The sequence below is a fragment of the Chionomys nivalis genome, chromosome 12 (genome assembly GCF_950005125.1).
Source record: "Chionomys nivalis chromosome 12, mChiNiv1.1, whole genome shotgun sequence".
Taxonomy (NCBI): Eukaryota; Metazoa; Chordata; class Mammalia; order Rodentia; family Cricetidae; genus Chionomys; species Chionomys nivalis.
The window spans coordinates 2652682-2680287 of NC_080097.1; the positions used below are offsets into that span (position 1 = coordinate 2652682).

Below are 27606 nucleotides of genomic sequence, written 5' to 3' on the forward strand. Positions count from 1 at the left end.
ACAAAACTTAGTTTCGCCACAAAAAGCAGGGTGTGGTTGGTCTGCCCCAGCTCTATTATCACGTTGCTCTACTCTGAGAAATGTCTAGGCTATTCCAGCTTTTCACAGAGGCTAAAAAAGTTCTGATGTGTAATTTAAAAAAAAAAACCCCGAAGCTCCTGGCCTCCATGAACACCACACACATAACCAAAACTTAAAAAAAAAAAAAAAAAAACAACAAAAAATTTAAAACAAGAAATTAAAAAAAATCTTTCAACCTGGCAGGCTCGTTCAGTGTTACATTCTGCGGACTCAACTCAGTAGGGGAAAAGAAGCCATTCCAGCAAGCATTTATTGAGTACCAACTGCATGCGTGAGCTCCAGGTCTTACTGTGTCAGGCCTGCTCATTAAGTCTGGAATGGAGGTTGTTTTGCCCTCTATAACAAGGTTATTTTCGCCCTTCACCTTTAAAATTAGCTTTTGGCCAGGGTTTTGGCTTTTGGGGGAGGGGGGAGGTGGGTCGCAATTCCAACTTTTTCCAAAAAGTCTCCAGAAACTTGACTACGAGGTGTCCTGAGAAATCGCCCCGCCCCTCATTTTGAAGGCCACCAAAGCCAGGTGGCTGACCGGGCAGGTAGGACCTGCTGACGGGGTGGGGTGGGGGTGTGGTTTGAGCAGTCGGACCAATCAGTGGAGCCTCCCTGAATTCAGACAGGCTTAGGGCTGGAGAACCCGCCCAGACCGAAGCCCCGGAGCATGCGCTATAGGCAAAGCTCCGCTTCCTACCCGCGGTCTCCCCACCTGGCTAGGCTTTAAGGCTGTGTCCCCATGCTTTAGGAGGGGGACGGCGGGAAGGGCTGCGCGAGACGGTCCTCTCGGAGGCACGCGTCAGCAGCGACGACTCCGGGGTTCCCAGGATCGGCCCCGGGGTGCTGACCGATCTGAGTCACACCAGCCCCTTGCAGCCCGCTGTCCTCAGGCTGCAGCCGAGATCATCCAAGTCCAGGAGTCCTGCTGGCGCCCAAGGGGACGCAGCACGCGGGCTGAGGTCTGCGTTGGGTCCTTGCCTGTCCTGATCAATGCTGTCCAGTTCCACCGCCGGCTCGACGTCTGGGGATCCACCCGGCCGCGGTCTCCAAGGAGAGGATTTGTGTCTTCTCCGTGTCGCATAAAAAAAAAAAAAAAAAAAAAAAAAAAAAAAAGACTACTTTTCAGGATGCCCGGTCCAGGGTATTATGGTGCCACCGAGCCCGCACCCTCAAGGGCTCCGTGAGGCCTCCATAGTTTCTTGGGGTGACCTGCTCAGGGTCCGTGCCCTCCGGGTCTGGTCCGGTCCTCCCTCCCGCTCTCCAGCCCCTCTTCTACCACCCCGCTCCCTCAGGCTCGCCCCGCCCCGCCGGACACCCCGCCCCTAGGAGGCGGCCGCTCACCGAGGTTGGTGGCAGTGGCATGGGGGAGCCGCAGCGGGCGGGCGCTGCACGCAAGACCGTCCTGTGTGAGCTGAGGCGCCTCCGCTGCAGGCACTGGAGCCCGAGGAGGACACCTCGGGGCGTGACGCGGCACCGAGGGCGTGGCCTGGGCTGCTGCGCCTGACGACCCGGCGGGGACCCGGGATCGCGTGCCGGGGGCGCACCTGGCTGCGGCTGAGGACCGGGCCGGATCGCGCGAGCGCTCCGGGGCCCGCGGCGGCGGTGGAGGCGGCGGCGGCCGGAGGATGGCGCAGCAGCCGCTCCCCGCGTCCGCGGAGACTCGGAAGTTCACCCGGGCGCTGAGCAAGCCCGGCACGGCGGCGGAGCTGCGACAGAGCGTGTCGGAGGTGGTGCGCGGCTCGGTGCTCCTGGTGAGCGGGGCGCGCAGGTGGCGGGCGGGAGGGCGGGTGGCCTGGCTGGTGCTCCGGTAAATCCGGAGCGGAGAGGGAAAGAGGGGGTGGGGTTGGGAAGGACGACGACTCAACTTCCAGAGTCCGAGCTTGCCCTCCCGGGGCTGTTCTTGTCCTCCTGGGAAATTTCCGCCCTCTGTCTGCTTCCCTGCCCCCACGTTACCTGTCCTCTGCCAACTGGGAAGTTACTCTGTCCTTCACCCCATCGTCGGTGTTCTGGGGGGGGCTTGACAGGTGCCCCGGCCCGGGAGAGTGTAATATGAGGTGGGGTCTTTCCCACCCAGCCCGGGGTCCAGCGTGGAGATGTTCCCACGGATGCTTTGGGTGGGCAGATCTCTGCCCAGTGTCGCGAGCTGGCTGGCGTCCGGAGGCTTCTCATGACTGGTTAGGGGTGGGCTTGCTCATCTCATCCTCGGTACAAATTGCTTCGAAGTCTGGGGATTTGAGGCTAGCAGAGCAAGGCAAAGCAAGATGAGCCTATTCTTGGCAACAGCTCTGGAGAGAACAGGCCTCTGGGTGGGAGGAAGGTGAAGTTTTTAAGATCAACTTTTCCGCAGCCAGGGACGGCCCTGGTGTATTTGGAAAAGAGGGCACGCTCAGATCGCTGGTCTGGTGCTGGGAGAGCAGCAGTCTGTGCTGGGGGGAGCTCTCCTCAGGGCAGCTGGAAACTTTTAGCAGCTCTTCGCGTTTGTTTTCGTGAAGGGGACTTGTCTGTGGGTGTGTTTGTTGGAACATGTGAGGAGATGGGCCTTAAGAGTAATCGTCTGTGGCCTTTGTGGTGCTTTGTGTGTGGAATTGCCAAAGGAGCGTTGTTTATAAACACAGGGCAGATGCTTCTTAGGTTTGGTGGCAGATCGATGCCCTTCTTGGGCAGACAGGATTGCAGGAATGATGTTGGTGGAGGTTGGTGTTGATTTCCATATCCAGTCTGCTCAGTTTGAGTTTCCTGTCCTTTGCCAGCCCTGCTAACTCACCCTAGATTTTTCAAGCTTCAGTTTGATGTGTGATAAACACAGGTTTTATTTTCCAGTTTTATAGAAGTTGATCGGTTGAAGAATGGAGCAGATGCTGGGAACAGAACCGACCCCCTCTCTGTGATATAACCGACCCCCTCTCTGTGATATAACCCTTGCTGAAGCACCTTTGCTCGCTGGCTTCTGGAGTTACAGGAGAGAGAGGATATCAAATGAAAAAACCAGCATCCTCAGCCGCATCTCTCCTCTTAGCTGGAACTCTTTCTTATTTGGGGTGCTGTGCTCATTAGGGATGTTGGGAAAAAGTAGAATCGATGCAACATTTTATAGTGCTATGATGTCTATAGTGCCCCCCACTCCCTGAAGTTTTATGAGCCGTCTAGAGAGAATGCAGAGATGGCAACGTAGGCATGGCAGCACGAGTCAGCCATGGGCTGCAGTCCTTGAATATCTGTGTCCTGGGTGAGGACGACCTGCTGACAGCGGCCTGTGTACAGCAGTACTTCCATAGGTGACAGCCTCTGCTGCCTTGCTCTAATGGAAACTCTTAAGTATAAATAGCTGGTGTCTCAGCTCTTAATTTTGTCTGTCTGTCTGTAGTCGCTTGTCTGATGAATTCTATGATGAAATAATTACAAAATACGAGGAAGCAGATGAGCCAGCTTACGTCTAGTGTAGGCTCCTGGGCTGGATGGGGAATGCATTCATTATAGGGAGTCTGGGAGAGTTGTCAAGACACTTAAAATTACCCATGAATCTCACCTTCTACTCTCTTCCTCTTGCTGCCCCGGTGCCTGCGAGGAAGTCACAGCGGGTGCACCTGTCACATAAATTCCTGCCCATCTCTGTCCTCTGAGGACCTCAGGTGATCCCGATTCTCTCAGGAGGCCGAGCAGCAACCACATCCTGGTCTGTCCATCCATGCTTAGATGAAAGTGTTGTTTGTCTCTGCCTTTGGTAACTTGGGTTAGTGCTAGCCCCATGTCCGCAGCATACCCAGTGCTCAGCGAATGTTTTCCGTCCCTGAAGATGGCCCGAGACAGTTAGCCATGTGTGGCGTGTGTGGTGTGATCTAGCTTTTCCCCAGCCTCTTGTATGATGAATGAGACAGTTCAGTGCATAAGCAAGGTTGCCACGGTAAGAACTTTGACGTAAGAAGTGACATGCTTGCACAGATTTTATTGCTCCAGAGATTCTCCCCTCCCCTTTTATGGACTCAGATCTGTGGGCTCTTCCCGATCATTCTGTATTAATTTGAGGAGCTTAAGAATCAATATACAAAAATCGAGACTACTGTGGTGAACCTTTGTTTCGTCATCTGGACTAAATAATTACCAAGGTTTTGCCAGATTTGGTTTATGTGCGCCTCATCTTCTTTCCCTCCCCCTTTCTCTCTCTCTCTTTCGCCTTCCCTTCCTGCTGACTGTGAGTCTCGGCCCTCTTAACACGTCTCACGCCTGTATATATAATATTTATTTTTAAAAACTAGAATAGTTCTCTACATGACTAGAATGCTTTTTTATGACACTAATAATCTAATGTTCAAAATTCATGAATTAAAAAACCTATTTGATTGCTTTTTAAAGATTCACACAACTTTTGCAGGGCTTAAAAATGTGCTTAGCTTACTCATGAATCTTAGAACGATTTGTGTTGGAGAAAGACTCCATGAGGGTGGGATTCTAGGTTTAGTCCTTGAAGTTGAGCAGTTGGGTGATGGGTTGTGTTTCTAGCTCTGTTCTTTACCGACTGTGCATTCTCAGGTGTGCAGCTTAACATTCGTAGGCCTCAGTTTCCCCACCTGCGGAGTGGGCATGGCTTTCAGAGTGTCCGGTTATAGCTCTTGGTGCTAGCGTGGATTCTGGCAGCTGCTCACATTCGCTGGGTCTGTCGCTCTTTCTCTGGACCTCAGATCTCTTGCTCTGTAACGGCTCGGACCAGATTGTTTGCAGAATCTTTCACCCTAAAGCCACAGGCTTTGCTTTCGAGCGTCTTTGTGAGCTGCACAAATACTGCCGGAGACGTTCCTAGCTGTAGGAAAAGTAGTCTTTGATTTCCGGTTATGACTGAGAATCTTCACAGACGCAGAATATGCTTTCCGTGGTTTAGAATAGTCGAGAGGGCCGAGGGCCACAGGTTTAAAATGTATGCTTACCCGGCAGGAATGCCAGAACCGAGTCCTGTTTCAGAGTCGAGTTGTGGCTGCTTTTGAATTCCTGGAGGAATTTTAACTGACAGCTGTGTTACAGACAGCATTGTCACAATCTAGGTTGAAGAGGATATATCACCAAAGCATAAGAAGAACGCCTCTTTGAAAGATTCGTGTGTCATGATACTCCGGCTAGGCTTGTACATATCCTTACACTTGGGAATTAGCACACAGGTCATCTGGCTGCCTGTCCCTAGGTCTTTGCTGATCTTATCTCAGTGTGTTCCCCTTCAAATTCTCCTTGGATGTCAAGTCCTTGCCAAGGGTACCATTCCACACCCCGCTGAGATACAGCCCTGTGAAGTGAAGTGACCCAGGTCAAGTCATCCCTGGCTCTTCTTTTGTGTTACTAGAGAAGGGAGGCGGGTCAGAGGTGTGGGGGGAGAGAATATCCTGCCTGCACTCTGTGCTTGCGGCCTCTTCCACCCATGTGGTGTTATCTGAGGTAACCCGAGACCCGAAATCCTCAGATAAGGTACAACCTCATTTTTGGCTGTAACTTTAAATGGGATATGTTAGCACACTGTCAACTGGCCTCTGCGCTCCCTCTCTTGTCTTTCTCCACCCTCTGGTGGAGTCCTAACAAACAGAAATGTCCCAGAATACAGGAAGCAGGGTGGATACCCATCTCCAGCTAGATAATGAACATCAGGTTCCACTTCTTTCTTCGTGGTGCATTTGAATGTTAGGGGCAGCACGCTCGTGAGTAATGCCCTGAATTGGGTTGAATGGGGAGGAAGGAATTTGTAAGCAGATGTTTATTCTGGGCTCGGGCGCTGCTGGGTGCCGAGAAGATGCTGCAACAGCAGTTAGTTCTCTGTCTGGGGAGAGCACACATTCCAAAGAGGCAGACACCGCAGACACCTTCAGTCAGACTGATGATAGTACGCAAGAACACTATCGAAACCAAGGTAGATGTGGCGTTTGGAGGCTCACCCCGGCTCTGGAAACTGAGGCAGGGGGAGCACCGTGAATTTGTGACTGGCTGAGCGACAGAGCCTGTCTCAAAAATCATGGAACAAAAACTTTAAGAAAATGTTTGCAAGGTTGGACACGGGTGTGTGCGCCTTCGATTCCAGGACTGTTGAGGCAGAGGCAGGCAGATCTGTGCTTTCAGACAGCTAGGGCCACATCGTAAAACAACCAAAAGTTCCCCTAATAAGGCATGCAGAGCTATTTACAAATGTGAGCTTTTATTGTCTTAGTGTAGGAAGGACTGGATATCTTGATAACGTGAACCGGAGACAGCGTTTATGTAGCGCGTACAATGTTCTCTGATGCCTGTGAGAACTTCACTTGTGGGGAGGTTAAGTCTTCTGACGTCATCCCCGTAAGTGAAAGGGCTGGGTCTTGAACTTCTCACCCTCAACTCTCAGATACTGCCAACTGCTGCCGCATCTTCCCGTGGAACTTGTATTCTGTATCCCAGGTGCCCTCAGTGGCAGTCAGTAAGCTCACTGCCACAGAGGACGGCGGCGCTTGTCCTCTGGTGTTATCTGCTGTGTTGTGAGTGCTGTGAGTCTTCCGCAGGGCGAGCCCTGTGATTGGTTATCCAGTACCAGTCGGGCAGTCCTGAGATTGTATATATACAAGAAACATCAAATGCACCGAGCAGGTCAGCACACTTTTATATTGATGCACGGGATATATGTGGAAGATACTACAAAGCGGTCTTGAGTTTGAGAAGGAAGTAGGGGTGAACATGGAATGGGTTGGGCGAGGAAAGGGATGGGGGACATGATGTGATTATACTTTAATTTAAAAACCTTATCAATCTTACACAAAGTTTTAAAAAGAAAAGCATCCCGACAGAAATAAAAAGCAAAAGTCATATCACATTAGTAGGCAGTTCCTCAAAGAAGGGACTATAGTTTAGCCAGTTTATAATAAAACAACAGCAAAACATTGATTCTTGCTAATTAATCAACCAAAGCAAGATACCCTTTCTGCCTGCCCGATTTGCTGATAGAGAAGATGCATATGCAAGGATGGGTTGCACATTGGTTTGTAGAGCTAGTTTGCCCCACGATTGCAGGTTTCTCCTCACACAGTGTCTTATGAGAACTGAGTCTCCTGGAGCTTTATAAGATGACAGATGGTGTAACCGCTTTGCACTTTGACACGCGCGCACGTGCGCACACACGCACACACATCAAGAACCTTGGTGTGTTCCCATTCCATGGCCCAGTGTTTACAATCACAGACCCATCTGGCCTGAAATGCGCACTGGGGTCAGTGTTGCTCATTCAGGGCAGAAAGCGTGAAATGCCGACCGTGTGCAAACTGGGTAAAAGCCATACAGTAGTCTGAATAAAACAGAGGTCCCTTAAAAAACCCAAGAATGTCCTCACGAGACAGCATGGAAGGCGGTGGGTTAGTCTGAGGCTTATGGGACACCCTTGCTTTGTTACTAACCGGATGGAAGGCGGTGGGTTTGTCTGAGGCTTATGGGACACCCTTGCTTTGTTACTAACCGGATGTAGCATGAAGAGTGCTGAGTTACCGAGGGCCCAGAATTTCTTGTGTTAGACGTGGGCGTGCCCGTAGCGCTGATTCAGAGTTTTGTGGATTAAATGAGTAAATCCTGTCAAAGCTCCAGGAATATTGTCTGACACATTACTGAGGTTTAGTAAATGTGGCTGGTTGGAGCTAAAATCCCTATTAAAGGAAGTAAAATCCAGGTTGAACTATTTATAAGTATGAACCAAGGTGCGATTTTACAAAAGTCTATGCAGTGAAATAAGGAATATTGGGAAGGGATATGAAGAAAAACGTTTAGCCGTAATGTGTGTTCATTCCAGAGAAACTCGGATTAGAAAACAAACAAACCATGTGATTTTGGGCATAAGCCGTCCAATGTGATAGGGGTAATTTTATAAGAATGAGGTTGGAGGAGTGTTTCTATGGTAACATCGTTTTTATCTACCATAAATCTGTGTAGTTCCTATGGTGCCTGTGTAGTCTTCATCATGAACTCGATTGCAACGTGGTCGTGGCTCATGTTATTTGGATAGGGGCTATAGAAAGGTCACGTTTTGTCTTTTTATCTCCCCGTGTCCTTTCCCTGGTCCCTCAATCTGTGATTGCTTTTGCTATTTTGAGGTTTATCGGCAGGAGCGGTGAATGCGACTGTGCTGTGATCTGGGGTACGCGGGCTGTGCTACAACCGTCATTTCCTGTAGTTTTTTTATTTTTGTATGAAGACCAGTTAATTTCATTCCTGTTGTGTATTTGAGCACCTCTGATTCTATGTCACCTAGAAATAAAAATGATGTCCCTCAGATCAAATAAACTGGGGAAAGAAAAGTTGCGATCGGGGAGTTGGCTGACATGCTGCCTGCAGACCGTCCCCGGCAGTAGGTAGTCACTGAGGCCCTTGGTTGCTCATTCCAGGCTATGGAACCTTCCTGTTTTCTTGTTCACCTCCTGGGTCTGGGTCTGCCTGTGTCCTCATCACCCTTTGCTTCCTGGCCTCTGTGATGGGCTTCTGTCCGTGTGGGGTGGACTTTAGCCCTTAGCCTAACTCCACTGGGCTCTCTCTGACCTCTTCCTCCCTGCGTCCCAACTGCTGCCATCTCCACTGCCCCCACTGTACCCTGCCATAAGGATGCTCCGCTGGCCTGTAGAATCTAATCTCTCCTCTCATTGGGCTCTCAGAAGCTTAGTTCAGTGCGAGTTGGTCTCCTGGCTTTCCTGTTATCTTCTGGTACCTGTCTTCAGCTTTCAGTGCTTGAGTTTGGTGATGAATCCTAAGTTCTCACTTTCCATCTCAAATCATATGTTTTTGTCTTTGTTTTTATAGACAGAGTTTCACTTTGTAGCCCTGGCTGGCCTGGGACCCACTATGTAGACAAGGTTGGCCTTGAATTCCCAGAGATCCATCTTCCTCAGCTTCATTGAGTGCTGTGGGACTAAAGGTGTGTGCTACAGGCTGGCCAGTTTTGTTTTTCCTGATGAGGAAACTGTCTTATCACTGTTGACTGGATTTCTGTTCTTCAGGCTCTGCTGCGTCATGACTCCGTCATTAGGGTCCCAGAACCCCAAATCTCAGTGGCCTAGAGCCACAAAGCGTTCTCAGCACCCTACCTCAACACTGAGAGGAGGTTGTGTGCCCAGGTGATCCTGTCCTGTGACTTGGGTTGATGCAAACGCCACTGTGCTGAATCATCTTGAATCTTTGTGGAGGATGGTGGTGACCTGGCCTACCAGGCTCATAGGCCTAATTGTCTAAAGGACGTCCTGTGGCCACGCCTGACTCCAAAGGGCAGCAGCTCCAAAGGACAGTTCTTCAATCCTCTGCAGGTGTGCTTTGAGATAGCCTTGTAATGCAGTCTAGCCTGGTCCTGAGAGTTTCTGTTGTGTGTGATGACCTTGAACTCCCAGATTAAGGCAGGTTTGGCCACACTCAGGTAGCCGCAGCGAGTTTCCCCCTTCTGTCTGTGTCCTGCCCTGCAGAGCTGGGGCCAGGGTCCCCATTCTCTGGGCTCTGCACTTGGTTCTCACCCTATTCTGGAGCACCGCAGGTTTGCTGCTCTATCTTGAAGACCCCCATGCTTGCCATTGCCACGGCCCTTGCCATCGGACGCTCCGTAGGAGGTGCCCCTCCCACTGCTCACTGACTGGGCTCTCAGTTGGTCATTGTGCCAACCTCAGCAGAAGGTTTTTGAGCAGCCTGGCTTAGTAATTACCCCCCGCCCCCGCCCCATCCCGCTCAGCTGCCAGGCATACCCCGTGTTCTCTGCATCCGCACTCTGGCTGCCTCTCCACTAAGATGGACCCCCCCTTTCTCTCCTTTTCCTTTGTGTTATTCAACATGATTTATGCTTATTTGTATATGAATTTAATGCTCTCTTCTGCTCTTCACTATGTTTTCCCCAGTTCTTCGTACACAGCAGAATCTCAGTGTGCACACATACATACACAACAAACATATGTGTGTGTAAATTTTTTTTTTTTTTGAGACAAGATCTTGCTCTGTAGCCCAGGCATGGCCTGGCACACACTGTAGCCAAGGCTGGCCCCTCAGGCTCACAGGGCATGCTCCTGTCTCAGGCTCCTGAGAGCTGGGATTATGGGCATGAGCTACTACTATGTTCTACAGCATTTTGTCCCTCAGCGAATGAGCAAACTCACTAAAGATAGTACAGCTGCCAGGTTTCATTGCCCCGCCTCAGTTCCCCAAGTCCTCTGGGTTTCCTTCCTTGTGCCCTGGAGTCTGCTGACTTTATTCTACCCCGCTGCCCATTGTCCGAATTAGAGTCCATGCCACACGGTCCAGCACGCTGTTTCTAGTTGTCACCCGTGGAAATCCCACCCTCCTCCCTGACAGGCATCGTCAGGTTGGCTCTGTTTGCATCTAGAAGAAGCAGGTCAGGTTGTCGCTCTTTCCTGGGTAGTATTTTACCCACACTTTGAACACCAAGGGAGACTCGTTTTCTTCTCTTCTCCATTTGTTTCCCCAAACTTTGTGGAGCATCCGAGGGTGGCTTTTAAATTGGGTGTTTGGGAACTCATTTTTTAAAAAATAGAACAAAGGTCAAATACTGCCAGTTAAAATCATCAGGCAGGTGTGGTGGTCATCCAGGCTGTGAGGAGGCTGAGGCAGGAGGATGGCTGCAAGTTGAGACCCCCGGAGCCGTGGGCAATGCTGTTCATTTGTTCAAACAGTTCGAGCCCCTCAAATCAGGAAGAAGTACCAGGACAGTAGTTGTCTGTTTTAAACTTTGATTTGCTTGCTTTTTACTTTTTCTGTTTGTTTTTTTCTCCCATTTCTACCTTGAATCCTCTGTGGGTCACATTTGGATCCATAAGGGCACATTTGATCTGGTCAGAGCTTTGAGCCATCACAGTGCAGACTCCCCTCCCTCTCTTTGTTGACCAGGATACGCAAATTCAGATAGCGTGTGGTCAGTGACCGCTTCTCACTTACTGTCTGTTAATCTGAAAGTGAAGCCACCTCGGGTCACATTCGACTCTCTTGGAGTTTATGCTAAAACTCTGTTTTCATCTGACATACTGTATTTTCAGAAATGTTGAGACATTCATCTCTGTTTTATGTGGATGAGCATCTGCACGTTTGAGTGCACCATGGGAGTGTCGGATGCCCCAGAGGTCAGAAGAATGTGTCCCGTCTCCTGGTCTCCTGGAACTATAGTTACAGCCAGTTGTGAGCTGCTCTGTCTGTGCCGGGAACTGACCCTGGGGTCATCTGCAGGAGCAGTACGTGCTCTTAACCTTCATCCTTACAGCCATCCTTACAGCCCCTAGACATTGTGTCTTGCCAGAAAATGCATGTTTGGTCATGTGGATATGAGACTGTTCTAACGAAGGATGTTTAGCATGTTAGAAACAGGCTGTGGTCGTCTGTGTGTGCACAAACCAGCTTACCTGGGAAAAGAAGTAGCAGCGTTTTACTCGTGACAATGCTTGATGTGCTCACAGATGCAATGGAAGTGTCCTTTGCTGTAGTTCTAGATTCCGTGTCGGTTTCTTCGCAGAGCGTGTCGGTGGCCTACCAGTGTTTCCTGTGTCTAGGGTGCATTCCTGCTCTCGATGTCAGCGGGTAAGGCTGGGGCTGGGGGGGGGGGCTCCAGTCTGCTCTTCCACTTCCTGTTTCTGTTTCTTCATCCAGAGAGTGGACAGCCTAATAGCACTTATCCCGGAGATCTTTGGGAAGACTGAGTGGCTGCATCTTCAGCCCTTAGCAAAGGAGCACTGGAGTAGGGCTTGGCTCACGCTTAAGTGCCCGCTCGGCACTTGCCGTTGTCGGTCCTGAGGACAGGATAAAGTGGAATCACATTCCCCTTAAGCATGTTGCTCATGGAGTGCCATTCCTGATGGCACATTTATACTCTTGAGTAAGGATGAAGCAGGATAGGGGCATACAGGTAGCCACAGCCGTGAACTGTCACAGCAAGAGAGGACATACAGGAAAAGACAAGAATGTGCATGCTCTTTGCATGTTTGAAGGTTCTCAGGTGTTCGATTTTTATGAGTTAATAATCCAGAAATGATGTGCACCTTAGTGCCTGTTCAGGTGTGCATGGCAGTGTGTTCCTGAGGTGTGAACTCTACACAGGTGTGCATGACCATGTGTTCCCAAGGTGTGAACTCCTGTACAGGTGTGCATGGCCATGTGTTTCCGAGGTGTGAACTCCCGCACAGGTGTGCATGGTGTTGTATTCCTGAGGTAAGACCACGTGTACGTTTTGGTAGCAAAATATTGCCAGCTGGGATTGGGGAGATTGCTCAATTGGTGTGGTAGTTTGAATATAATTGGCCCCCATAAGCTCATAGGGAGAGGCATTATGGGAGTGGTGGCCTTGTTGGAGTAGATGGGGTCTTGTTGGAGGAAATGTGTCACTGTGGAGGCGGGCTTTGAGGTATCATAGATTCTCAAGTCACACCCAGTGTCTCAGACCACTTCCTGTGGCCTGAGGATCAAGACGTAAGGACTCTCAGCTCCTTCTCCCACACTGTGTCTGCATGCATGCCGCCATGTCTCACCTTAACATAAATGGACTAAACCTCTGAACTGTAAACTGCCACCCCAGTGAAATGTTTTCCTTTATAAGAGTTGTTGTGGTCATGGTGTCTCTTCACAGCAATAGAAACCCTAAGACAGTTAGTAAAGTGCTTACCATGCAGACCTGAGAACCTGCGTGGTTGTGTCTGCAGGCAGTTTCTTTGCTGGGGGTGGAGACAGGAGGATGTCTGGCTCGCTGGCCCAACTGCCTATTCCAGTCTGTGAGCTTCAGGACCCTGGGATCCCTGCCTCAGAGTAGAAGGTGGGTGGGTCCTTAGGAATGACATCTGAGGTTGGCTTCTGTCTTCCACACGCACCTGTCCACGCTGGAACACACACACTCACACACGTGCTCAACACACACTCTCTCTCTCTCTCTCTCTCTCTCTCTCTCTCTCTCTCTCTCTCTCTCTCTCTCTCTCAAATGGTTAAGAACCTTGGGTTCACTGCTTATAAAAGAGGTTCATGAGAAACCATGAAATTTTGTGTTTGAGAGTTTTATAATGTCTATCCCCACCCTCTGGGGGAAAAAAAAAGCCTAACCCAAACCTCATCTTGCCTGAGCCTCTGGAATATCTGGATGATTTTAACTTTCTGTTTTTCTTGTTGTTGTTTGTTCTATTTTTAGTTTTGTTTTTTAGTGGGGAAACTGAACACCAGGGGTAGGAAGTGACTTATTTACGGTCACACAGCTAAAATTTACCTTTTATTTTTCTTCTAACAGAATGGTTAGAGACTGCCTGTATATGCATATTTTTATATGTATTTTTTTTTCCTTTTCTGAGACACACTTAAGCTGTAGCTCAGGCTGGCCTTGAACTCACTATGTAGCTCAGGTGGGCCTCAACCTGGAGACAGCCCCCCTGCCTCAGGCTCCTGGGTGCTAGGATTACAGACATGAGCTACATGGTTGGCCAAGATACCAGTGTAGATCACAGTTCTGTGAGAGCTCTTCAGTGATGAACTTGAGCCTCTGGAAAGTACCACAAATTCTCTGGTATGCAGAGGAGAGCTTACATTCTGGAGATGGAGGGTCACTTACAGGTTAACTGGTCTAGCTTCCTAATTTTAGAGGCAGATGAGGTCCATCACAGCTAAGTGATGATGGTCTGTGGTCATAGCTAGTGTTAGAGGCCAGAGCAAAATCTGCTTTATTGACTCCTGTCCAACAGATTTTCCCCTGATGGCCGGAAATGATTGCTTTGGCGTCGCCTCACGTAACTCCACAGACCACGCTAATCGGATCAAGGCAGAATGTGAAGCATCCGTTGACACTCCCCTGTGTGCGTTTTATTAGTCCTGGGCCAGACTGAAGGTGACATTGACATTCATGAGTCTCTAAGCCCAGAAAGGGGTTTTGCGTTTGTGTAAGGCGTATTAGGATGTAAGAGGCAGAAACAAAGTGAATTATCAGTCGAATTCCTGTGATGAAAAGTGTATCAGCAACGGGTGAAGGACGAAAGAATCGTAGTTAAAGAACCGTGTCTGGAAGGGAGGCCTCGTACCGTCATACATGTAATACTTCCGCTGAAATAGTGGGTACCGCTTTAAAGATAAAGTTTGTGTGAGTGTGTGTGTATGTGTGTGGTGTGTGTGTGTGTGAGAGAGAGTTGACATCACTCTCCTGCGTCTTATTTATTTTTTAAGATTTATTTTGTGTGTATGAATGTTTTACTTGTATGTTTGTATGTGCACTGCATGGGTACCTGGAGTCTTTGGAGGCCAGAAGAGGCTACCAGAACCCCTGGGGCCTCTGCATAAGCAGCAAGTGCTCTTAACTGCTGAGCCATGTCTCTAGCCCCCTCTTCCTGGGCCTTCTACCTAGATAGAGTACATTAATATGGAAAAAATGGTGTTAATGTAGGGCATTCTACCTTTTTGACTGCTTCGCCTTGGCTGAAAATAACTGTACGTAGCGATTTTGGCTCATGTTGTTTTATTATAGGAAAGGTCGCGTATCTTTGTTGTTGTTGAGACAGGGTCTCACTATAGAACTCTGGTTTGTCCAGAGCTCCCTCTGTAGACCCGGCTGCTGACATTGAACCCACCGAGATCCACTTGCCCTCACCGCCCCAGGGCTGGGATCAAAGGTGTGTGCTACCATGCCTGGCATATTTCTCTTAAAAATTTTACTGTTGATCATGTACATGTGTTGTGTGTGTGTGTTATGTATCCGTGAGTGCAGGCGCCCACAGAGGTGAGGGGTGTTGTATTCCCTGAGTTGTGAGCTGCCCACTGTGAGCCTGGTCTTCTGGAAGAGCCCTGTGTTTAGCTGCTGAGCAGCGCCTCCAGCCCAGGAGTTGTCTTCCTGAGATTGTTCAGAGGAAGTTTTTATTTAACCGGCCTTTCTCGCAGTGCTGTTTTCCTGAGTGGAAAACAGAGTTCCCACAGTGACTGCGGAGGTGCTGTAAAAACTGAGTTCCTATAGTGACCGCGTAGGTGCCGTAAAAGCTGAGTAGCAGATTCGTCTATAAATGATTGTTTTTGCTAAAACTGGCAGAGTAGGTAATCTCTGCGTTAGCATCTTCGGCTTTTACTATGTTCATTTTGCATTTTAGTTTTCTTTATTGTTCGAAAAGTTTCTGTTAATGTGATAATGTGGTTTTTTTTCCTAGAAAACTTTATATGTTTTCTTATGAATCTGAAGACTGTATATGCCAGAATGCCTTGGAGTTGATTTTGTGAAAAACCAATGAAGATAGTAGTTAGAATTTTTTGAGCGACATGTCTCTATTTGTTCTCTCTCTCTCTCTCTCTCTCTCTCTGTGTGTGTGTGTGTGTGTGTGATGTGTGTGTGTGTATATATACATACATATACCATGCACACATGGCGGTCAGAGGACATCTGGTAGTTACTTCTCTCCTCCCACCATGTGGGTCCTGGGCATTAAATTCAGGTTGTGAGACTTGGTAGCAAGCGTCTTTACCCATTTAAACTCTCTGGCCCATATATTACGTTTTCAAGGCACTTTATTGGCTCACCACTGACCACAGAGATGCCTGACTGCGGCTGGCCTCCTCTGGAGGAGCTGGTATACTAGATCGCCTGAGGAACCACTTGGTGTTAGAATTTCTCTGTGAGAGGTGGCTTGAGAGAGGAGGGCTTGCTAGAGGGAGTGTCTTGTGTTAGGAACCTTCACGCTTACAAATTTCCCATAGGTATGCATGCCCTGGGGTGGTAGAATGGATGGGGCGGGCTCATTTTCTATCCCTGTAAGAGACACCATGACCATGACAGCTCTTAAAGGAAAACATTTAATTTGGCTGGCTTCCAGTGCAGCGGTTTAGCCCATTATCTTCATGGCAGGAAGCATGGCAGCATGCAGGCAGACATGGTACGGGAAGGGCAGCTGAGGGTTCTACATTCAGATCAGCAGGCAGCAGGAAGAGTGAGGCAGTCACTGGGCCTGGCTTGAGCTTCCTTCAACAAGGCCACCCCTCGTAAGACCGCTCCCTATGAGTCTGTGGGAGCCATTTTCATTGAAACCACCACAGAGGAGCGGGTACAGCATTTGAGAATCGCTTCCTTTGTCAGGTGTCTGTACAGTGCAGTCTTGGCGTTTTGAATAGTCTCTGCCCTAGAAAGTAAGCCCCAACCTGGCTCCACCAAAGTCTTCCCAGCTTCTCGTTGGAGAATTAGCAGAACCCACATAACATGCCAGGAAAAGTAGGTACTGCCTGTGGTGATCTTTGTGTCTTAACCTGATGCCTGCGTGTGACAACTGCATGGTGGGGCGACCCTGACCTGCTGCAGTTGACGCAAGCTGCAGAACGGATTCTTTCTGACCCTCTCCTTGGGTTAGGAGCCAGCTTGGTGCAGGATCGGAGCCAATCATTTCTTCACGTCTGTCTTGTGACTTTTCCTCCCACGTTATCAGGTCAGGGATTTGTGTGCTGGCGCTTGTGGGGTTCTGAGCAGATTTGAGTAATTTTTAAGCTTTTAAGAAAAAAAAATGACATTAACTGAGAAGAATGCAATGCCATGGTAGTAATTTTTTTTTTGTTCTTTTGTTTTGTTTTTGAGACAGAGTCTCTCAATCTAGTCCCGACTGTCCTGGAACTCACTGTGTAGACCAGGCTAGCCTCATACTGCATGCACCAGCATACCTACTTTTTTTTTTTGTTTTTTTTTTTAGCACTGTGCTCGTCCACTTCCCAGCTCCCAGGTTGTCTTTAGTTCACTTACCAAACACTGAAAGGCAAACACTGGTTAAGACACTGATGTTGCCTTCCAAAGAGCACAGAATCTAGATAGGAGGAGGGTGGAGAGCATTTTTTCTGTTCACACTCTCAGGCCTGAGAAAACATGCTTTACTCTATTCTTTCCCAAGCTTTCTCAGGCCTTCTGTGGATATAGTTGTCCACACGTTGGGGGCCATTCTGTTGTGGGAGCTGCAGGCTGTGTTCCTGCCACCTGCTCCTGGTTGCCCGGCTAGCTTATGCCCCAAAATAACAACACACAAACTGTATTCTTTTAAACACTGCTTGGCCCATTAGCTCTAGCCCTTACTGGCTAATTCTCATATCCTGATCAACCCATCTCTAATAATCTGTGTAGCATCAGTCTTACCGGGAAAGATTCAGCATGTCTGACCTGGCGGCTTGCTTCATCGCGACTGCCTCTGAGAGGAGCTGCCCTGCATCTGAACTCACTTCCTCTTCCTCCCAGCATTCTATTCTGTTTACTCCCCCACCTAAAGGCTGGCCAATCAAATGGGCCAAGGCAGTTTCTTTATTAGCCAATGACCTTCCTCCATCACTTGATTCTCCTTCTACAAAGACATTGGTGAAGCCCAGAAGAAAGGGGGTTGAAGGAAAGAGGACCAGTGAACATTTATTCCAAATAGAAGACTCAATCGGTCTTAGCAGAAGGACGTTAAGGTATGGTTTCCGTCTCACGCTGAAGGCTGTCTTGTAGTGTGAATCAGGCATGTAGGGGTGAATTGTGCATGCAGGTGTGAATTGTGGGTGTGAATTGTATGTGACGAGAGAGCTATAAAAATTAAGAATAAACGTCTATAGGCTGGACGTGGTGGCGCTCACCTTTAATCCCAGCACTCCGAAGACAGAGGCAGGAGGATCTTTGTGAGTTCCAGGCCAACCTGGTCGACATACTAAACTCTAGGCCTGGCAGGGCTATGTAGAAAAACCCTGTCTAAAGCAAACAAAAAAGAATAAATGTGTAGATGCTTATAATCTATTGAAACTAATAGAGAATTTGGAATTATATTTTACATGTCCTTGTTTACTTCACTTATTACTCTTTGTATTTTGTAAAAGCATTGGTCCACAGGGACTGGAGAAGAAAGTGGCCCTTCTCCACACAGTCTGCAGAATGTTGCTCCAGACCTGTGGGGGAAACAGGTGGGGGGTGTTTTATTCGAAGTGGTCAGGATATAGGGAGGCAGACGGGTGCTCACCTTAGCACCTGCCGTGGAGAACCCTGACGGCTTGGAGGGAGTTAGACTGGCAGAGGGGTGTGGGCACATGGACCCTGGCATCAGGTCAGGCTCAGCTCCAGCATTTGTTTGGATGGGGGAGGAGTTCCCCACAGTCTGAGTGGGGCCTGTTGGCTTACTGACTGAGAAGAGACAGCCATACCTGTTGAGATATCTAAGCTCCTGTCTGATCTTTGTCTGCCCCTGCTCCTCTCTGCCTTGACTCTGTAAATGTGGCCTGCTGGGCTTAACAGCCCTCTGTCCCTTTGTTCCCCAGTCTGGCGTGAGAATGAGTCCCCTGTGCACTGTGTTTTCTGGGCAGTGCTTCCCTGTGCCTACACCTTTTCCTAATTCCGTCCTTTATCTGACGGGGCCAGTTTGTCTTCCTGAGAAGGCTGGAGTGTTCAGGGATGCCAGGCTGACCTTACGCCAGCGGGGCTTCCCAGGGTGATGGGGTAAGGTGCCACAGGCCTGGGGGCAGCCCTTGACTGGAGGACCAGCTTTCGGAGCCTTGGGGTGTACTCGGAGGGGATGTTTGTCCTTGCAGGACTAACCGACTTAGTATTGAGAAAGCAGGAAAGCAGGTTTTCCTGTTCCTCTGCAGCCCTGAACAAAAAGCAGAAAGGCAGGCAGGGGAGGGCGAGGTCCTGTCCAGCAGGCTGGCCCTGCAGAGGCGGACAGACGTGCCTCATTCTTGTCTTTGAGGAAACCGAGGAGCTGGGGGAAGGCAACGGGACATTTAGCAGGCTAACTCCGTGTGGTTTTCCCTTTATTTATGGTGTTTAATGAGGGATATTATAAATGTGTGCTTTGTGATTTAAAGCAGCCAGAGAGCTATAAACATGACAGATTAGAAAAGTGAGACTCCCCCCAACCCCCACTCTGCTCCCCATGAGGTCATGTTGAGTTTGCCTGGGAGGGGGCAATGACTAATACAAATGTAAACTTCATATTAAAGTCCTGCTTTAACTTGAAGCATCTCTGAAAGATACCAGAATTCTTGCTGCGTTAAGCTGCCACACGCCGTTAGAACCATTCTTTGGTACTTCAAGGCGTTTTTCCTCACCGCAAGAGGAACGCACATGAGAGGAAAGCTTGTATGAGCATCTAAACAGTGAGGAACCTGGAAACAGAAAACTAAAGGTCTTCCCAGAGCAGCGGTGACCCTCAGCAAACGCTCTTGTCCTGCTGTCCCTCTCTGCCGTGACTTGGTGACCCTCTGAATCCAGCCTGCCTCTCTCTTGGTCTGCCACAGACCTAGACGTGATCCATCACCCAGTCCTTACCCGGCTTCAGGGTTTGAACTCAACTGGAACAGAGGGAATGAGAAAAAGACAGACACGGAAAAGCTGGGATCAGGTAGAGAAGCCGCTCAGCATATTCATATAGAATTGTACCGTGGGGTGGGCCCCATGCATACAGATGAACAAGGAGGGTTAGCTAGTTTTGGCAAGAGTGGTATCAGTCTCTGTAGGGAGCAGACTTCAGGCCATAAACTGTTGGGAGTGAGGAGGAAGCGATGCTGAACACTTTCTGCACACACTGTCAACCCTTGCTTTGCCGCCCTCTAAGCCCTCTTGCCTGGGGAGGGGTTTGCTGCCCCCACGGTCTGAGGCATCAGGATCCTTGACGTGGCGTGTGCCCGTATCGACGTACATTCACCCAGGACATCATCCACTCCATGTGATCATTCCAGATTTAGTTTAAGGAGACAAGATGAGAAACCTATTAACTCAAGTGCTCTCTGACTCTTGGGGGTAGGGCTGGCGATTCCATGTGTCTCTCTACACAGACAGACAGATTCACGTCACAGTGGGTTGTGTGTGCGTGCGAGAACCTTGGGGTGTAAGAGAAGGTGAAGGAGCAGTTGGAGAGGAAGAGGGAATGCCCCATGGCCTTCCTGTCCTTCCCGCACCCTCACCTCTCCCGTCCCAACTGTTTTACCCCAGTAACTATTTATAGAGCAGCCGTCAGCACAGTGTACTTCCCAAGTGTATTTTACAAGACAGATCCTCGTACAATGTGGGGTTCAGTGGTCTTGGACGTTTTTTGTCTGTGAAATACATTTACCAATGGGTCTACTGTTTGTTTTATTAAGGATTGTAGGATTAACATGTCAGATGAAAAGTGTAGGTTTGGATAATCCTTCTATTTGGGTAACCCATTTAACAAAATATTTATGGAATATTGTTACTTTACAGCAGCTGAGGACAGATCTGTATCTAGGACGCACCGTCTCTGACCTCAGAGACCTGACAGCGTTGGTCAGGACGTAAGTAGGTAATCAGTTCCCAGTAAATCAGTAAAGAGGGACAAAAACTTCAAAAGGAGACATGGAGAGTATTTTGTGGTGTTATGGGAAAGGCCCCAGCAGACGGGAGTGACGGGCCAAGACTGGAAAGATAGGGAGCTGAGCTCCTTGGAGGTGTTTCTATGCTGTAGCCACTGGGGAAGCAGCATGCACACAGGCTTGGAGTGAAATCTGAACTGAAGACAGATCAATAAATAAAGCCTGTGGAGCCAATAACAGCAGTGGGGATGTGGTTGACTCCAGACGGGTGATCAGAACCCAGTGTGAAAGACGCTGCAGGGCATCAAGAAATGTGTGGGAGCTGGGCGGTGGGGGCGCCTTTAATCCCAGTGTTCAGGAGGCAGAGGCAGGTGGCTCTCTGTGAGTTTGAGGCCAGCCTGGTCTATAAGAGCTAATTCCAGGACAGGCGCCAAAGCTACAGAGAAACCCTGTTTCAGAAAACAAAAACAAACAGACAACCCCCCCCTCCAAGACCCTCAAACAAACAAAAACAAGAAAAAAGCGTATGAGATTGTGCAGTTATACAAGACATGAAAATACAGACCTCAACTGTATTTCTATTAAACTGGCCAGCACACCCTAGAGATGAAATTGAGAAAACAGTGACATTTACAATAATACCATGGAGAATGAAATACTTGGGAATAAATTTAACAAAAGAGTGTATGATTTGTATACCAAAACATTAAAAATAAATAAGTGCGTTAGGGTAGTCTAGCATGCATGAGGTCCTGGCTTCCTACCCCGGCACTGGGAATAAACAAACAAAAACACCATGTAAATGGAAAGACAGACATTTTGTGTTCATGACTGGCGGTTGATTTCTTTCCCTTGTTTTGGAGATCTAGGGGTTCATATAGTCCAGGCCGACCTTAAATGATATCCAGCCAAGGATGATTTTGAATATGTGGTCCGTCTGTGTCCACCTCTACAATGCTGGGATTATAGGTCTATATACTACATACATACATACATACATACAGTTTAGTGCTGATTGAGAAGAAAGAAATAAGAAAGGGGAAGGCACATGACTGCCTGTAGTACGGAGAAGAAAGTTTATCATAGCTGTGTGGGAGAGCATAGCCAGAGGCGGGGACATACGGAAGAGTCCACGTGGACATGACTAGGACGTAGCTGGACTGAGCTGTGCCCTGTGAGGAGAGGGGGGACCCAGCCAGGAGGCCCAAAGGCACGAAGAGTAGATAACAAAAATGCTTGGATTATATAGTGAAGGGTGGCCAGGGGCTGGAGAGTTCAGGGTAAGGGTGTGGGGTGTGCCAGTTAGGAGATAACAGGTAGGGATGAGGGACCCAGGGGCCAGGTTCACTTTGATATGTTAAATAGATACCCTAGCCTTTGTCCTGGGTTTGAAACCTAACGAGCCTTGGAACTGATCTCAGGGACTGTGATTGTTAGACAAGTTCTCTACCAACTGGACCGCCAATCCCCAATTACGCCTTAATATTGTTACTATAATAGTCATAGTAGTCTTTCCAGGGTGCTGTGGTATTTTCTTATTCTTGTGCCTGCAAAACACCCGTGGAGGCCAGTACAGGTTTAACAAGTGTTGTATGGGAATGCAAATAACCTAGTTTAGCATAGATCGTATCAAGAAAGAATCCTGGATTGGAAGAGGTGCACTCCCTGGTGTCAAACCCAACACAAAACTAGCGTGATACAAACAGCATGATATGGTACTGGAAGGAGATGGGATGGAGCATCCAGAGATGGCTCTTTGTGGTCAGTGGCTTTAGATTCATGTACATGTGTGAGGTTTTACCTGCACTATGTATGTGTACCGTGTCATTTCATCTCCCTGGCTCTTTATTTGCCTGGTAGAGCCTACACCTCGTGGCTGTAGGACTGTCTGAGCTAGCATACCCTGTACTATCATTCCGGGGGTCTGAATAGGCCCTTAGTTGGGGAATTCTGTCTTCCTGGTGTGTTGGTCACACGTTAGGCATTGGAGAGAGATTATACAACTGCTTAGAAGTCCTCTCCCCTTCCTTCCTGTTCTGTCAAAGCTCTTTGCCTATTGAGTATCGTCTGGCAGAAACCGTAGGATTCTCTTAGAAATCTAAGCTTATCGGTTTTCAGTATAACAGAATTATCATGTTAGCAGTGTAAGAAAAGTCACTGTGAGTGGCGACGTCTTCAAACGTAGCGAAAGTATGGCAACTAGTTTGCTGTCCTAAGTGAGTGCCTGCTGATTGTTGAATGTGTTGGAAGCCAGCCTGGAACTCCAAGACTGCTTATCTGGGTTTTCAGAATTGCTCCCTTTAAAGAGAGGAAGTTACTGTTCCTAAGAGCTTCTAAGCTACTGGATTTGCTGAGGTATCATTTACACTTCAACCTTTGCAACGACACTTAATTTTTTCATTATTTAAGGTGTCAAGTTAGCGTGAGAGGAACTTTAAAGTGCTAGTATAAATATTATTTTATTTGGGGAATATTATGCAACTGCAAGATGTGGAAATTCCCTGTATGCAAAGTCCCCTGAATCAGTGGCTTAGTAAACACATCAAGACTGAGATGAAATCCCACTGACCAGTGCAGCTAGGATTTTCCTATGTTTAGAAATTAGGATTTAGAATTATCTTTTTTTTCTTATTTTTATATTTATCTATTTTGTGTTTTTAGATTGCGGACCCAGTGCGTTACCTCCTGGTACTTTGAAGCTATTTTTTTTTCTCTCATGTATATGCTAGGGGATTGTCTGTTGTGGTATTGTTATTGTTACTAATATTATTATTCTCAGTTGCAAGAAACAGAAACTCAATCTAGTCAATTTAAGCATAAAAAAGCTTGTATTTTGAGATTTTATTTACTTTTAAGGTTTGTATGTGCATGTAGATACTTGTGGAGGCCAGAAGAGGGCACCCAAACTCCTGGAGCAGGAGTTACAGGTAGTTGTGTGTAACCTTGTATGAGTGCTGAGAACTGAACTAGGGATCCCCACCTGCACAGATGGGGTAGGGATGAGGTAGGGACAGGAAAGGGGAGACTGCCAATCGATGTCCCTATGTGAAGCTTATTGTTTATTATTATTATTATTATTATTTTGCTTTAAAAGCTGGAGCTGGAGGGAATTGTTACCACAGACCTAACTCCTCAGCAATGACTTGGATTCAGGTGTCTTGTCTGGATAAGTGAGAGATGGCATTTATTCAGGGAAGCCTGCGTCACGTCTAGGTGACTCATGATGGACGTAGCACTTTTTCCTCTTAGAGTTAAAAAGTATAAAACAATGTTGGTCGCCCTTTATAAAGCTGTTAACTGTATAATAATAGCTTTTGAATACTTGCTCTTTAAATCTTGGTGTTTTCTGTGAAGATCTGTTTTAAAAGATGGTCTCTGGGGTCGGCAAGGCAGCTCAGCTGGCGTAGATGCCAGCCACCAGGTCCTGTGGCCCGCGCGGATACCTGGGAAACCCATGGTGGAAGGAGGGGACCAACAAGTTGTCCTCTGATCTGTACACACTCACTGTGCACGCGCGCGCACGTACACACGTACACACACCCACATACATACAAGTCTAATAATTGTATAAAAAACCTTTAAAACTACTGGCTCCATTTAAAATGTCCTCTTACTGTCTTTTGAGAGAGGACCTCTCACTAACCTGGAGCTGGTTGAGCTGGCTGGACTGGCTGGCCAGTGAATCCCAGAGACCCTCTTGTCTGTGCCTCCTGGTCACTGGGATAACAGGTGGGTACTGTTCTGCCCAATCCCCACCCTCTTTTCTTAAACTTAACTTGGGTATTGAGAATTCAGATTCACATCCTCATGTAGCAGGTGCCTAACCGATTGAACCGTCCGCCCAACCCCTCCCCACCCCTCCTGCCTCTTTTTGAGCTGCCTCAGCCCCCGTACTTGGCTTCTCAGCACCACGTCGCGTGCCTATACAATGTCAAAAAGAGCAATCGGACACTCAGGGAAGCTGGATTTCCTGTCATTGTTATTGCTCTGTAGGGCCCGAAGATCTGAACATTATTTTTCTTCTTTTGAAACAGGATTTTATGTGTCCCAGGCTGGCCTCAAAGTCGCTGTGTAACCAAGAATGACTTCAAACTACCGACTCGTCTGCCTTTCCCTCCCAAATGCTCCGCATTACCTGGCTTTCACAGTTGGATTTTCAAAAGTAATTTTTTACATGTGCATTCTAAAAATGACCTATAAATGTATTTGGTGGTTTCTATAGAAATAAATACTTGCAAGAAACACTTTGTGTTCTCTGGCCCGGAGGACGATCCCGTGGAATTTGGATTTGTCGTCTTCAAAGCATTTGGTGTGGAATTTGGTGTGGAAGACAGTAAGCAGACTGGGTTCTGTTTCACTCAGCTACAAAGACACTTTTATTACGGAGACTGCGCCCCTGTGGTGCTCAGTGCAGCTGGAAAGCCTAGCTCGCTCAGAAGAAATCCAGCTGCCTTGGGTTGTTGGGGTTTACAGCAGCCCCCGGGTCTGCTCTACTGTGGGCGTCCAGGATGTGTATTGGGAGCAGCCTGGGCTGGATCCAGTATCTGCTTTCCTTCAAGACCGGAGAAACAGTGTGCAGGCCGTGCCGTTAGCAGCCCAGAGGAAAAGTCAAGAGCTGGATGTCGCTGTATTCATGAAATTAATTACATGCAGTTAATGTCAAATGCAATTGCGGGTGGCTTTCTATCAAAACCGCAGTCCGGATTCCTGGACTGTTCTTGCTGCATTGCCTGGATCTGGCTGAGCGAGGCAGATGTGGCGCTTGACCCGCCGCCTCCCTCCCTTTCTGATAACTCTCAATTACCTCTCCCTTCCCCTTCTCAGGTGCAGGCTAAAGTGAACGTGGCCAGTGCAGACACTGCTGTTTCCTGATCTCCTGCCTTTCCAGTTCCTCACATAGGGCCTTTCCTATTTCTACTTAGGGACACGGATTTTTGTCTCTGGAAGTTTCCAGAACTTTCCTAGAAACTTTTATTCCTAGAAACTAGAAAAATATTCCTACTGTGGGTCTCCAGTGGAATGTATTTGATACCGAGGACGTTTTTAACCCCCTCCCATCCTTTTTTTAAACTTCAGTCTCTCTCTCTCTCTCTCTCTCTCTCTCTCTCTCTCTCTCTCACACACACACACACACACACACACACACACACACACGGGACTACTCCAAGGAAGTCCCCTTTGCTCAACTACCTCAGTTGCTTCCCTTAGGGCACATTATAGATTATTTCTAGACACCTCCCACCCCCAGAAAGGTATGACCTGGATCTGACGTCTTTTCCACTCTAAAGTGCTGTCTGCTCAGAATGTGGACATTTATTTGTACACGTAGGCTAAGTAGGACTTAATTTTCTATCCTTTGAAACCGGTGCAGAGAGATGGTCAGGCCACAATGAGTGTTTTTCTTAAGAAATTATTGCTCTTTCGTTCATGTGTTCTGTATCCTAGTTCTTCTGCATGCTGTGTGCTGGGATGCAGTGTAATTTGAGAGAGTCTGGAGAGAAGGTGGGCCATGGTGTTCAGCAGAGGGAGCAGGGCGTGGACCCGGGAGAGCCTGGGCTGGACTCTCATCAGACTTTGGAGCTGGCCAGTTCCTGCCATCAGGTGCTCCAGTCCCTCCTTCCCCAGGTGTATGTATGTGTGTATTGTATATGTGATATGTGCATAATGCGCACATATATGCATTATGTATGCATGCATGTAGTCCACCCCTTTAAAACATACTAAAGTGTTGTTATCATTAATTTTTATTATGATAAAATGTATGTAGTCTAAATTTTACTATTTTAATCAATTTCTGTTTTTGAAATTGTGTTAAAATGCATATAAAAATTTACCACCTTACCCTTGCCCCGCCCCTCTGAGATAGGGTCTCACTGTGCACCGCCTTGTATCTCGGCGTGTAGATATCTTGGTCACAGAGATCCTCCTGCCTTTGCCTCCTCAGTGCTGGGGTTGAAGCTGTGAGCCACCACCCGACAAATCTTGCCCTCTCTAATAAAGGCTGAGTAATATCCTGTTGTGTCCCTTTGTGTATGTCTCCTTCATTTGTGCATCCATTTATCAGACAGTGGCGGTTTTACCTTTTGGCTTTTGTGGATAATGGTGCCTGGAATGCAATTGTATCGTGTGTATTGTGCATGGAACGTTGTACCGTGTGTATTCTGGGTGGAATGTTGTACCGTGTGTGTTCTGCGTGGAACGTTGTACCGTGTGTATTCTGGGTGGAATGTTGTACCGTGTGTATTCTGGGTGGAACGTTGTGCAGTATGTATTCTCGTGGTACGTTGTACTGTGTGTATTCTGCGTGGAACGTTGTGCCGTGTGTATTCTGCATGGAATGTTGTGCCGTGTGTATTGTGCATGGAACGTTGTACAGTGTGTATTGTGCATGGAACGTTGTACCGTGTGTATTGTGCATGGAGCTTTATACCGTGTGTATTGTGCATGGAACGTTGTACCGTGTGTATTGTGCATGGAACGTTGTACCGTGTGTGTTGTGCATGGAACGTTGTACCGTGTGTATTCTGCATGGGGCGTTGTGTCGTGTGTATTGTGCATGGAACGTTGTACCGTGTGTATTCTGCATGGAGCGTGTACAGTGTGTATTCTAGCACCTACTTTCAGGATCTTTTGGGGTATAGACCTGCTGTTAGAATTGTCTCTCCAAGTTTGCTGTGGGTTTGTGTAAGTTAAGTGGAATTAAGTCATTGAATTCCCAGCTAGTGGAGCAGTGCATTCATTCATTCATAGAGTCATTCAACTGATGTCAAAGCAGAACCCTGTATGAGCTTTCCCATGCTCATCTGCTAAGGATGTCATGGCTGAGTTAGCATGTTGGTTTGCAAACCAGCTGGAATCTCTAGAGATAGGAAAGTAAGTAGGGAGGACATCAGAGGGCTCGAGCCTCTCTCTCTCCTCTTCAGCACGCTGGTGTTAAAAGTGGCTCAGATGCAAGGTGATTTGATTGTCCTCCTCCCCTCCTGCCTCAGCCTCTGCAGCTAACAGGAGGCATCTTTGATAGCTCTTGCCCGTGGCATAGTTAAGAATCTCCCAGTGGAGCTGAGTGAACACGAGGCAGAGGGGAGAACAAGTCTCGTGGAACCCCGGTGCCTCTGTCTGGACAGAATTCCAGCAATAGCAAAATGAGCTTATCTCACACCGCCAACCCAACACACACAAGCCCTGATGTCGGGTTCTCCAGTTAGGAACTTAATTGTGCTCTGTGGGCCTGTGCGGTTTCCCGTGCTTCTCTGTAAACCTTGGTATCGTTTCTGCTGTTATGAATTCGGCGACTGTGCCTGCTTCTGAGGG

General features: G+C 48.2%; 1 protein-coding gene across 4 annotated transcripts in view; it reads left to right on the forward strand.

Moving 5' to 3' along the window:
* Positions 1-1571: 1571 nt before the first annotated feature.
* Positions 1572-27606, forward strand: part of Dock9 (dedicator of cytokinesis 9) — a 240697-nt gene continuing 214662 nt past the window's right edge. For all 4 annotated transcript variants that reach the window (XM_057785894.1, XM_057785904.1, XM_057785898.1 and 1 more), the window contains exon 1: positions 1572-1820. In XM_057785894.1, the coding sequence (XP_057641877.1) occupies positions 1695-1820 (126 nt within the window). In that variant the 5' untranslated portion in view covers positions 1572-1694. The remainder of the gene's footprint in view (positions 1821-27606) is intronic.